This window comes from Mustela putorius, unplaced genomic scaffold (assembly GCF_011764305.1).
Source record: "Mustela putorius furo isolate JIRA1106 unplaced genomic scaffold, ASM1176430v1.1 tig00003859_pilon_pilon_pilon, whole genome shotgun sequence".
Lineage (NCBI taxonomy): Eukaryota > Metazoa > Chordata > Mammalia > Carnivora > Mustelidae > Mustela > Mustela putorius.
The window spans coordinates 31949833-31962839 of record NW_025422011.1 but is presented as its reverse complement, the minus strand read 5'-3'; the positions used below and the strand labels follow the sequence as shown (position 1 = coordinate 31962839).

Genomic DNA, 13007 nt, shown 5'->3' with positions numbered 1-13007 from the left:
TTGGGACTAAAGGTTTGGGGCCAAACCTTTAAAAGGGTAATTCTCATCTGGAGGGGTAGAGGCTGCCAGAGTGATCTGAGTGTGTGTGGGGAGGGGTGGGGGGGTGGTTCAAACAAGCCTGCGCATTCTGAGTACTCTCCTCTCCCTTTGAGAATGAGGTAGGGAGACTTCTCTGTCCCTGCTGCTTTACTGCTCTCACCCCCGGTCTGACCAGGTGTCTCCTCTGGGACCCCCAGGTCTCCAGCGCATCTCACACACCAGCCATGTTGTGTGATGACAGCCTGTTGAGTGGTCTGGCCATCTATGCCATCATCAGCCAGCCCCCTGGAGTCCAGGGTAGAGTTTCTCTCTGTTTACCCCTGGGGCCTGGCACTTGGTACTTGATTGAGTAAAGTGAGGTCTGCATGTCGCCCTCTGACTCACTGTACACAATTGAGAGCCTTCGGGGAAAGGTTTGTTCTGCTGACTGGCCCTCCCCGGAAGCCCTCTGGACAGACCACACAGGGCATGTGCTTCAGAGGGTCCCTGGAAAAACACTGGCTGTTCTCTAGAAGATTGAGGAGGGCCTTGAGTTCTTAACTTGGGTTTAGCATATGAACCAAATGTTGTTATAGAAAGGTTTTGGGGTGCCCCGAGCTAAGGAGGTCTGGAGAGTGGCGCAGGGTAAGGGATGGGAACACTGTGAACGGCAGGGGCAGCGAAGGGCCATAGAGCTGGGATAGGAATGGTACCAGATAGGTGCTGAGAGGTGCTGTCATAACAGCCCATGTGACCGGTTCACGTCCTTGTGTTGAGGGCCTGTTTGGGCAAGAAGGTCTCTGTGGCCCAGGAGGATCATCCATTTCCAAGAGGACAAAGCTGCTCCTGGCCCTTTGGGCCCTCAGGCCTGGCCTGGAGCTGGTGTCCTCCCAGTCCCACACCCTGCCAGCTCTTTGGTAGGACTGAGTCTCTGCCAGGTGGATATGTGGGTGGGGGAAGGAGGGGGCCTGCCAGCTGTGACAGAGCTGGCTGGCTCTGGTGCCCCAAGGGCTAGCACGAGGTACAACAGATGGGACTGTGGACAGACAGATCTTGGCCCATCGTAAGGAAGTGCTTTCTAACAGTGACAACAGATCATGTTTTGTTCACCTTGTTTGCGTGCTTAGCACTGGCCTGACCCAGAGTGAGTGCTTGGTGAATATATTTTGAATAAATGATTGATGGCTGATGTCTTGTTCAGAAATGTAATGAGCTGTTTGTCAGTGGAGGTGTTTAAGCAGAGGCTGCCTTAGTGAAGAGACTGGGATGTGTAGTTTAAAATCCTTTTCAGCCCAGACCATGGTTCTCTACTTCAGATAAAGCTTATGCCTCCTTCTTTTATTATTGTTATGCATGTGGGGCTTCAGATGGTCTTGAGAGGGAGAGAAAGACAGGTGTGGGGACACACACACACACACACACACACATTCAGTCACACAGTTGCTGCTCTCCACCTTTGTTGGCTGAGCCTTGGTTGGCTGGAATGGATGTTACATATGGGCCTATGGAACAGAATTTCTGAAATGCCCCCGCCATAGATGGTCTTCTCTAATCTTCAGACCCTCTGAACATGATTAGGCTATAGAATACAGCACAGCAGCCTTACAGCCGCACAGAGCTGGTTTCTGCCAACCCCGTGCGTGAGCAGGGAAGTGGCTTCTTTCCTCGAGTCTCCAGATAAGAGCTCAGTGAAGCCAGAATCTTGACTTTGGCCTTTTGATACCCCAAGCACGGAGCCCAGCCAAACCCACCCAAACTTCTCACCTACAGAACTGTGGAGCCAATTAAGGCTTGTGGCGATTTGTCATGCAACAATAGAAAATAAATACAGGTCCTCTCCTTGGTCTCCATTTAGCTTTTCCAGTTTGCTGAGATACAAGCTTTGTGCGTGGCTCTGGTTACTCTAAGCCCTTGCCCCATCCATTGACAAACCCGTCCCTTGCACCTATACAGTCGGGGCTCTCAGCCCAGGGATGTTCACGTGTGACAATCTGGTACCACTTGAAGGCCTAGCGGAGCCATAATGATGTCTTCAAGAAGAGTTCTTTGGGCAGCTAGGGGGTAATGGCTTCCCCACTATGGCAGAAAAATATGGATATTCCTAGGACAAGCCTGGTGGGCTCCTGGCTTAGGCAGCCTTCCAACTTCCTGAACGCAGCAGGCTTTATTACTTTTCTTACCTGTTACTCACCTCAGACGTCATCTTGCTTCTGCTTGGTGAGACCAGCCCTCGGGCGGTGTTGGCTGAGGCATGGGGGTGGGTGGTAGGGGAATGTTGGCAAAGAGATAAAAACCATGAGCTGGCAGGCATGTGCGTGACACAAATGCCAGAGTCTCATGGGATCCAGCTGAACAGGTCAGAATGTTAGAGGGGGCCCAGAGGAATAGCTCTTCCTGTAGGTATGAACGTCCAGAAGTTGCCAAAATGAGAACTTTATTGCTCAAGGTGAATCTTGAGGAAACCACTGAGGAATGATTGACTGGCAAGAGTGGACATCTTCCTTGGGGCAGGATGCTTAGCTCAGCTCTGTGGAATGCGTGGATGGCAGGCTGGAGAGAGCCTGAGCTGGAGGCTCCTGGAGTTAGGCAGAGTTTCTGGAATGACTCAGTGCCTCTGTTGTGCAGGGCCATGGGATGGGCAAAGTACAACTCCGGAAAAGGGGCTGCCTCTACTTTCCAGGTATAAACAGCCTGGCCGCAAACGAGGGATGACAACAGGTGGGAATATAAGGACCAGGGAGCCATGGCAAGTGGTAGGTGTGTAGACAGAGGAGGGCAGTGTGGTTCCTGAAAAATTGGCAGTGGGCCTGTGAGGAGAACTGGCCAAGTGTCAGGAGGTAGATAACTGCTTCCAGGTGACTCATAAGGCCTCTTGGGAGATCAGGCAGTTTCCCCACCCCTTCTGGGTAATCATGGTGTCTGGAGAAGAGAGTGGTTCTATGGGCTCTGATGGGTGTTTGGGTCCTTTTCTGGTGGCTATGGGCCCTGGTTCTCCTGCTGGGCCCTTAGCTCATTCCTGGCATTGGATACTCCTGGGTGGCAGTGTTAGGGGACCGGGGTCATTAAAGACAGAGAAAAAGACAGGGAGAGGGAGTGCTCATGGCTTCGCCTCATTCCTTCACTTTTAACTCCCTTCCTGGGGATCCTAGGGCTTGGGGTGATGTCTTTAGTTAATGAAGAAGGTGAGTTTCATGAATCACTGCAAATAAGCATAAGCTTGTGGCCTTGTAAACCACCTGTGCCCACTTCCCCAAGAGTTGGTGAAATCGTCTTTTTGTGCTAAGGTGACAGGTCCAGAGGGCCCTGAACTTGATGCTGACCACTCTCTTTCCCATAATAGAGATACAGGTCTGTGCCTGCCCGGCAGTGGGAGTGGCTAGGATGGCCCATGTCAGGCTTGAGGAAGGAGCGACAGAAGTGACAGGATGGAGCAAGGTCCTTGGGAGGCTGAGGGCTAGCTGCCACCTTGCCATATGACCTTGAGCAAGCTCTCTTCTATTTCTGGGCCCCTAACTCCTTCATGAAAAAAAGAGGTGGGACTAGTGGGTGGTCATGCTCTCTCCGGGTTGCAGTTTCAAACTTTGTGAACTACAGGGTGGGTGTCACCTGTGACCCTATTCACTGTCCTTCCTGGGGCTGTTCATGTGCTGGGACTTAGAGAGTTTGGGTGACTTGACCTGGTTGTTTGGTGTGAGACCCTGGCAGTGTGGTCTGTCCTCTGTCTCCCAAGACAGTTGCTTTCTCCAGGGTTCTGTGTGCTGTCCAAACAGGCCAGGGCCATGCTCAGTGATCCCAGGGAGGGGTGTCTGGAGGGCTGCTCTATATCTCAGGCGGTGATGTGTATGAGAGGAAGGCATAATTAGCAACTTCTTCATGGTAGGGCCAGCAACCAATGACGAATCAGAGGAAATTCTGCCATGTACATAACAAAGACTATAACTTGCCCCAATTCCTGGCTGATGTTTCCCACTTTTCCTTGTCCTTGGCTTTTAGAAAGAAAAGTTTCAAGATGATTCGGTCCCAGTCCCTGTCTCTGCAAATGCCGACGCAGCAAGATTGGAAGGGCCCCCCGACAGCCAGTCCGGTCATGTCTCCCACGACTCCTGTGTTCCCTGGTGCCACTTCCCAGCCCACGCCGGCGCCCTATGCCATGCCCGAGTTCCAGCGGGTCACCATCAGTGGAGATTACTGTGCCGGGGTAAGGCATCTCCCGCTCCCCACTCTCTCCCTGCGCATGAAGGCCAGTGTGCCTGTGCAGAGGCCAGGGTCCTTGGGCCACCGGGGACATCCCTTGTGCTGAAGCCTGGTCCGCCTGCGGGGGCCTGGGAGGTGGTGGGCAGGAGGCACAGGAGTCTGAAGACAAGGAGGGTCTTAGTGGAGGTTGTGAGGTGCAGGTGTGGCTAGGGCACTGCTCATCCCTGTGAGGGGGGCTGAGGGCTGTGGGCTGGCATGCTGTGCCCGTGGCCTGCAGGTTCCTTGTGTTCTGTGGGTCCAGAAGGCTGCTCTCTGTCCCTGCAAGCCATGGAGGAAGATGCCAGCTTGGACCCTTGAGTGTTTCCAAATGTTGAGTGGACTCCACGTCCAGGCGTTGGCTTGTTCGCGTGGAATCAGTCATTGCCGGTTCAGCTCCTCCATGAGATTCGGCTCAGTATCCTTAAATACAGGCTAGACCCTCCCAACCAGGAAGAGGGCTCCTGATGAGAAAGTGAACATGTAACCAAGTTGGTTAGCTCAGTCACTGAAAATGTGCTAATTTTCCTGGTTGGATGATGCATTTTTATTGCTTCCTTCTTGAAGAGAAGTATCTCTTGGTACAGTTGTAAGTTTGGTTCTCTCTTCCTGGCCCTCAGCCTGCTACCTGCACCTCCCCCTCCCCCCTCCTTCTTCTCCTGCTTCTTCTTCCTCTTCCCCTCCTCCCCGTCCTCCCCTCCCCCTCCCTACCCTCCCCCTCCTCTCCTTCTTCCCCTCCTCCCCCTCCTCCTCTCTTCTCTCCCCCCTCCTCCCCCTCTCCTTCCCCCTCCCCCTCCCCCTCCTCCTCTTTTCTTCTTCTTCTTCAGAGAGGGTGCACACACATGAAAGGTGGGGAGAGGGGCAGAGGGAGAGGGAGAGAGAGTTCCAAGCAGACTCCCTGCTGAGCGTGGAGCCCATCGTGATGCGGGACTCCATCTCACATCCCTGAGATCATGACCTGAGCTGAAGTCAAGAGTTGGACACTTAACTGACCATGCCACGAAGGCGCCCCTGAAATATTTTATTGTTTGAGGCTACCCTTGGTTTTGGTTTTCTTATGTGTATCTACAATTAATTGGGCATGTATAATTTGTTTATCTTTACATAGATGGTAGTTTACTATACACATCATACTGAGTCTAGCTTTTTTCACTTAACAGTACATCTGGGAGATAATGCCATATCAATAGATAAAGAACATCCTTGTTCTTGTTCTTTCTTTCTTTTTTTTTTTTTCACAAGTGCCTAATATTCCACTGTGTGGGTATACCACACTTGAAGTTCCTATCGATGGGAATTTTGTTGGATTGGACACAATGCAGGCCTTCTCTGAAGTCACAGCCTCCTGACCAGGAGTCCTTGGTGTCTATCTGGCCCCTGACATGTGGGCAGGATGGGAGAAGGGGGAAATAGAGGCAGGCTAGCAGCCAGCTGAATGGGATGATGTTGGCCTGGTGCAGTAACTAGCTTCTTTCCATCGGTCCCCTGGCACAGAGCCCCTGAAATGGACAGTTGGCCCCAGAGAGCTATGAGCAATGAGAGATAGGCTGACCTTGCAGATCACCTTGACTCCCAGTGGGCTTACTTCCAGGCATGGGGCCCGTGTATCTATGAGCTAGCTGGTGGCTGCTGGTCCACTGGGATCCTGAGCACCTTTTCTGATGCCTTCAGCCATGGTCTGAGCCCCTTGCCCTGCTGAGTCCATTGGCTCTGCCAAGTGTTTGGCTTTGTCATCGGCAGGGACATATTTTTGTCTAAGGTTCTAAGATGTGTGTGTCTATTCACCTATTCCTGCTGCTCTCAGAAGTCATCCACCAGAAGGTCTAAAATGGAATTAACACGCCCTCATGGGGATACTTGGAAACAGGAAAGGAAAAGCTACTTTCTTTCTTTTTTTTTTTCTTTAAAGATTTTACTTATTTACTTATTTGATAGAGATCTCAGGTAGGCAGAGAGGCAGGTGGGGGAGGGCAGGAAGCAGGCTCCCTGCTGAGCAGAGATACTGATGCGGGGCTTTATCCCAGGACCCTAAGATCATGACCTGAGCCCAAGGCAGAGACTTAACCCACTGAGCCACCCAGGCAATCCAGGAAAAGCTACTTTTTTAACAAAAGCTAGGAGCAACGCTGAGTGAAAGTATAGAAACATGCATGGGAAAGCTATGTACCAACTTCCTTCCTCTGAGCCCGGAGCGGAGTGAAAGAGCGGGGAGGGGAGTGTTTTAGCTGTATCTGTGGTGATTTATTTATTCAAATATATAAGAGGTCTGGAACAGTCATGAAAAACATTAAAAGTTTTAGCACTGGAAGGTAGACACATGGGTGTCTGTTGTATTATCTTCAGTGCTTGTTTGTGTATTTAAAATATTTTCAAACTAAAAGTGATTTTTAATTAAAGCAGTGAGGAAACTGCCAGGAACCCCTCTCCCCCGCCCTGTGCTCCACCCGCATCTTGGACCTCCCTCTGCTGTGGGTCGCTTGTGTCCTGTTATGTCTGTCTGTTTAGCTTCTTGTCTCCCCAGACATGTTTGGGTTTCTGCCACATACCTCCTTCCCAGACAGACGGGGACGAAGGAGCCCACTAGAAGGTGGGCATGTATCTCTCTCTTCCTTCATTGAGAAACAGGCAGCTCCGGGGAGACAGAACATGCTTAGGTGCTGGGAGCCAGTCAGATCAGAATCTGAAGTCTGACTTTGTAACTTCCGGCGAGTGATTTATCCTTGCTGGCTCACAGTTTCCCCCTCAGTAGGATGGGTTGCCGTGAGGACCCAAACGAAATCCAACACTTAGCCATAAGTGCTTGTGGACTGGGTGAATTGGTGATTCACAGACGAAGCAGAGGCCAGGGGATGGCAAAGCAGCAGACTGAGCCCTGCAGAGTTTTTATTTTCATGTCTGGGGGACCCCTGGTTTTTCGCAGATGAAAGTGGTGAGCCTCACCCTCATCAGGGATGTGGTCCAGGCCCTTTTCATGCTCAGGGTGCATCAGCGGGTGGCTTAACCAGCGGGTGGCTTAATCATCTGTGGCTTAACCAGTTGCATTTGATGCCCGTCCTGGGGTTGCAGGCCGGAGCACTTCTGGGTCTCCAGCAGCCCTCATTCTCCACCTGGGCCGGGAGTCCCCGGGCTCAGTCATTCACTAGGAGGACACCTCGGACCCAGCCCAGAGGTGCTCAGGACTAGGATTTATTACAGTGATCAGATGCAGAGTGAAGTCAGCACAGGGAAAAGGTACAGAAAAGGTACAGACAGGAGAGTCTGGAGGAGCCCAGGCGCCTCTCCCGGTGGCATCAATAGAACACACTTCATTCCTTCACCATAGCCGTGTGACATGTTTGAAGTGTCGTCTACCCTGGAAGCTCATCAGAGACTCAGCACCCAAGGTTAATAACCTTGTCTTCCAGACTCCCAGAAAAAACCAGGTGTTTGGCATAAACCGTAGTGTTTGTGCAAACCACTGAGGCCAGATGAGCCGCTCCTGTTAGTCAGTGAGTGGTGGGCATACACCTGAAACGCAAGTTCTCAGCCGTCAGCTGAAAGCCAACTTAGCAGGAGATCTTGCTATGGACAGTCATCTCAGTCCTACTATGTGGACTCTTCTCTGCCCACCCCCTTATGCAGATCACTGTGGAGGACTATGAGCAGGCTGCCAAGAGCCTGGCCAAGGCCTTGATGATACGGGAGAAGTATGCCAGGCTTGCCTACCACCGCTTCCCACGGACCACTGCCCGCTACCTGGGTCATCGGCGGGGAGACACTGTGCCTCCGGAAGAAGGCCTCCCAGGTAGGGCACTGTGGGTGTGGGGCATGGGGGTCCTAAGTGGGGCACAGCTCAAGAGTTGGTCAGGACTTCTTACTGGCTGTATGTATTTGGCCCAGATGGTGTTTTAAGGAGAGGGCCCTGGCTTGGGCTTCCTACACCCATGTTTGCTGGTTTCCCCCAGCATTGCGTCTGCACGCACTGTGTGCTCTGCTCTGGGTAGAACTGAGCTATAGAAGTTCAGAGAGAGGTGAAGGACAGTCCCTGAGCTTGATAGTCCCCCAGAGAGAGGCAGTCTCATCCTGGATATTTACAACAACACCATTAGACAGTAAATGCTGAATTTGCCGACGGAGTGGGATAGAGTGGGGGGGTAGATGCAGAGTGCATGTTCTGGGAGCAGGGAAAGTAGGCTCTGGAGTCGAACACACCTGCATTCTGGTCTTAGCTCCACAACTTTCTTGGGCAAGGTATTTCTCCAAACCTCAGTTTCTCAGTCTGTAAAATGGGACTGATATCTCTGTCCTGGGTCTGTTCTGAGGATTGAATGAGAGAGTGCACGTGAAGTACTTAGTGCAGTACTGGCATGACTGAACACTCTGAGTGAGTGTTGAGTCAATGGTAGCTGCATTTATGCTAAAGAATTTGGAGAAAGAAGAGATCAGAGATAGGCAGAGTGGTTGCTGGGGGACTCTGGCCTGAGAAGGACCTAGGAGCAGTAGAGGCTGTAAGTTGGGTAAGATGAATGAAGACAACAAAAAGCCACCATCTACAAAGTTGGCACCAGAGGACCAGGCAAGGGCCTGCTGGTCTGTGCCTGTGCCCAGGACTCTGGCTGCCCTCTGGGTGTAATAGGTGCCAAGGGGTCTCCCGTCTGGGTTTTCCTTGAAGCTCTGAGACCTGGATGTTGAGCATGTGTGACTTCCTGGGACCCTGATTAAATCTCAGCCCTTCTGGTTCCATTTCCCTGAGGCAAGTCGATGTCGCCTGCCTCAGTCTTGACAAGGGCCAACAGAGTACCCAGGGGGCCTGGGAATGAGTCTGGTGAGGCCGAGGCTGTGTCTTCCTGCAGGATCCTGGTTCACTTTAGGGACTCCTGAGCTGGCCGGGGGCTGTGCCTAATGTGGGCACATGCTTTAGCCCCTGTGATGCCTCACATCTGCTCTGGGGTGGTCTGTTCCGAGCAGTGCCCGGGGGGATACCCAAGCAGGTCACTCGGCCTTGGCTGCTTTCTTTGATGAAGAGTCCCAGGCTTCCCCCTGCCTGGGCTGGCAGCTGAGCAGCTGGACCCTGTGGAGGGTTGGCTGGTGTGCAGAGTCGGAGCCCCCAGATCTATTGCCATCTAGCATAACCTCTGTTCCTTGGCCAAAGGCAGAGCTCATCTAGAGTCAGGAGAAATCATAGGAAGAGTGATGAGAATAATGTTGTCTAATTGATGGGTCAGGAATTACTGTTACAAAGCCCCTCTTATACCGACTTTTGTAGCCTTCACAACAGCTGGTGAAGGCAGGGGGTGTTAGTCTCAGGGGTGGGACCAGAGAGGTGAAGTGCTTTGTTGAGTCTCATAGCTGGCAAATGGCCAAGGGCATTTTTGGTTTCCCATGGGCTAACAGCCCTGGGGACTGAGAGCTCTGTCCTTGCCATTCCCCGCTCTGGGGGGGGGGGGTGGGCTGCCTAGTCTGTGCTTATCTGGGGAGGAGGGGGACCCCCCTTCTATTTAGCCCCGTGGCTGCCCCGGGCTCAGGAAGATGTGGGAGGACAGAGACAATTATTCCCACTGGGCAGTCCCAGGTGCTGCCTGGGACTATTTTATTACGAGACACAGCGGCCCTTTCTAATGTGCCTGGTGTCCCTCTCATCCCCAGGAGGCTGAAGCTCATTTCAGTTAAATTAAAAACATTTATTGCCGTGCCAGCCATGTGCCAGGGACTGTTCTAGGAAATGGGGATACAGTACTAAACCAGACAAACAGATAGGTCCCAGGATAAGTAAGTGGAATTATTGCCCATAGCGGCAAATGCCACAGAGACGATACAGAGGAGCGAGGGCTACAGGTGATGTCAGGGCAGGTAGGGGTGGCTGGGGTGATGAGGTTTTAGCTGAGATGATGAGGATAGCCCTCCCTGAGTAGGTGACTTCTGAGCTCACGTGAGCTCATGAGGTCAAGGGCACGTTGCCATCACTCAATCCTGTTTTGCAGATTTCCACCCTCCCCCTCTGCCCCAGGAAGATCCTTACTGTCTGGACAATGCTCCCCCCAACCTGGGCTACCTGGTTCGCATGCGGGGGGGCATCCTCTTCGTGTATGATAACAAGAAGATGCTGGAGCGCCAGGAGCCCCACAGCCTGCCCTACCCTGACCTGGAGACCTACACCGTGGACATGAGCCACATCCTGGCTCTCATCACGGATGGCCCCACGTAAGCCCGCTCTCCCTGAGTCCACCTCTCTGCATGGCGGCTGTCCTATAGGAAGGGGCTGTCAAAGGCCAATCAGGTCCCCCTTTTACTCCTGGCTTTCCTGCACTTAAATCACCCGCTTTCCCCCGTGCTTTGTGGGTTCCTGTAACAGTTTTCCATCATAAGCTGGCATGTTCTTAGAGTCGGTACTACCTGTCTCTTCTGCATCCTGGAGTTGGAGCTTCTGCTCATCAGGGCCAACCTGTGCACCTTACAGTGACGGTTCTCCCTCTCCCCAGGCAGGGCGGCATCCTTGCCAGGATCCAGCCTAGGGCATCATAGACGGTGGAGGAGAGAAGACTGTTGCTTTGGTTGTTGGGTTTTCTGTGTTTCTGGAGGGGAGAGTGCAGGGAGCCTGGGAGCTTTGTGCCTTGACCCCCAGGATGCTTGCAGGCTCGGCTTGAGCTAAGCTGGCCGGCTGTTGTCTCCCTACATTGGGCCCCTCCCTTCTTGGTGAGCACTTCAGCTCATCAGTAAATGAGGTTTGGCAGGCCTGGCCCCTGAGCCAGGGTGTGGCTGTGCTGAGTGCTGGGCTGAGTGCTGGGTCAAGTGCTGGGCCAGGAGCGGGAAGGGGGCAGGGAAAGGGTGCGGTCACTGCCCAGGAACCTCTCTTGCCCTGCCTTCAGGGTTTGCTGGGAAAGCAGTGATGCCAGTTTCCAAGCGAGGAGAGTGGGTCCCAGGGGGGTGGGCAGAATGGGTCTCAGGCCTCACTGATCTGAGGGCAGAGCTAAGAACCAGGGAGGAAAGAACAGTTTTCTGGAGGCTTGCCTCTGCCATGTGAGGAGGAGCTTTGCTGGGAAGCTTGGGGAGGGATAGGAGGGGCAGGACCCCGGCTATTCCAGGAGGTTTGGTGTGTGTTTGGTGGGGGGGAAGGGTTGTTCTATCCAGGAGGTTGTCCAGGCCAGTCCAGCAGGGAAAGGGACTAGGTGAGATGGCCTTTGAAATCCCTTCTGACTGCATCTTCCTGCTTCCTCTGAGCTCTGCACTGGGGCTTGGCTTGGTCACCATGACGACACTGTCCCAGGGTGGGCAGCTGCTCCTTATGAAAGGCTGAGTGATTTCATGCCAAGAAAGCTGCTGTTTGTTTGGGGGTCACAGGAAGGAGGGTGGCGTGACTTGTGGTTGAAGGTTCCGTGTGGCTGTGGCACATGGCCAGGCCCCTGGGCTGGGTGTGGGCCTGGAGCTGGCCAGGAGCCGTGAGCCTTCCCACCTTTGGCGGCCTTTGCTGGCTGGCAGGAGCATTAGTCCCTGCAGAGGTTTCCATCCTAGTAACAAACATCTGTACGTTCCTCATCTGCTCAGGATACAAACACCTCCTCCGCTTGTCCTGAAACCTCAGAGCTGAAGGGTCTTCAGGTCTCGGGTTTGGGGAAGGCATTAGGTCACAGGATGCTTCCTCCCCATGCCAAGGTGGGACTCGCCTCACAGTTTGGCTGTATTACTGAGGTTCTGGCAGAGGTGGAATTCCTTTTAAGGACTTAAAGGTGGCTGAGGATTGGTGGGAAGACAGAAGGAAGGAAGTTGGATAAGGAGGGAAACCTTTATCGAGCATCCTCTCTGCTCAGTCCTGGGTACTGCCATTTCCATATGTGTTCATGGGAAACAGAGGTTTGGGATAAACTGCCGAAGCTGGAAGTCAGAGAACCTGGATGAGGTCGCAAGGTCAGCTTTGCGATGCCCCGAATGGACTGTCCACTCCTGTCATAGGGCACGTCCAGCTGGGTCTGCCGAAAGTTGGAATGGCCACACCCCTCCCTGCTGCCCCCTAACCTTCCACCTGAGGGCCCGTCCCCACAGCCACCGGAGATCTCCGAACTGAAGAGCTCCGTGAGACTTCTCCTCAGCTGTGGTTTCTCCCCCTTCCCCACCCGCAGGAAAACATACTGTCACCGGCGACTGAACTTTCTGGAATCCAAGTTCAGCCTGCATGAGATGTTAAATGAAATGTCTGAGTTCAAAGAGTTGAAGAGTAACCCACACCGAGACTTCTATAACGTGAGAAAGGTGCGTCAGTAGCCCACTACTGAGAGCCACCCCTCCCGGGTGCCCTCCCAATCCAGTGGGATGCCCTGAGTCAGTCTGGGGCTGGTCCCCTATGTGGCCTTCCTTGGCCAGAAGATTGTGACGTATACGTGTGGAAGCTAGACTGGTGGGTTGCCTGCCTGCTGTCAGGCCATGCCTCAGACCGTACTTGGTATGACTCTAGGTGGGAACTTTTGTCCGTGTTCTGTATCTGTTGCAGTGCACCCTGTGACTTGAAAAATATGGTACAGTCTGTTAATTGCTCGTAAGACTTGAGGCCAGGCTCCTTTTAAGGTGGAGGATGTATTCATCATGGAGAGAAAAGGCTGTTAAAATATCTTTGGATTTGGGAACTTGTGGTTTAGGAGTAGGGAAGGATCCCATGTGCTCCTGTCTTGCCCCTCTGCTAGGGTGCGTGAGCCGTAGCCTGGGCTCGGGTGTGTGTGTTAAATAGTCCTGGCCTCCAGCTTTTCCATTTTCTTACACTTAACTAATATCACTGATAAGCCTGGGGTGTT

At 53.0% G+C, this 13007-nt stretch overlaps 1 protein-coding gene across 6 annotated transcripts in view; it reads left to right on the top strand.

Annotated features, from left to right (window-relative positions):
* The window catches only part of AMPD3 (adenosine monophosphate deaminase 3), a 46908-nt gene that overhangs the window by 15971 nt on the left and 17930 nt on the right, over positions 1 to 13007 (top strand). For all 6 annotated transcript variants that reach the window (XM_045065840.1, XM_045065839.1, XM_045065842.1 and 3 more), the window contains exons 3-6: positions 4012 to 4216; positions 7870 to 8032; positions 10209 to 10428; positions 12342 to 12471. In XM_045065840.1, the coding sequence (XP_044921775.1) occupies positions 4012 to 4216; positions 7870 to 8032; positions 10209 to 10428; positions 12342 to 12471 (718 nt within the window). The remainder of the gene's footprint in view (positions 1 to 4011; positions 4217 to 7869; positions 8033 to 10208; positions 10429 to 12341; positions 12472 to 13007) is intronic.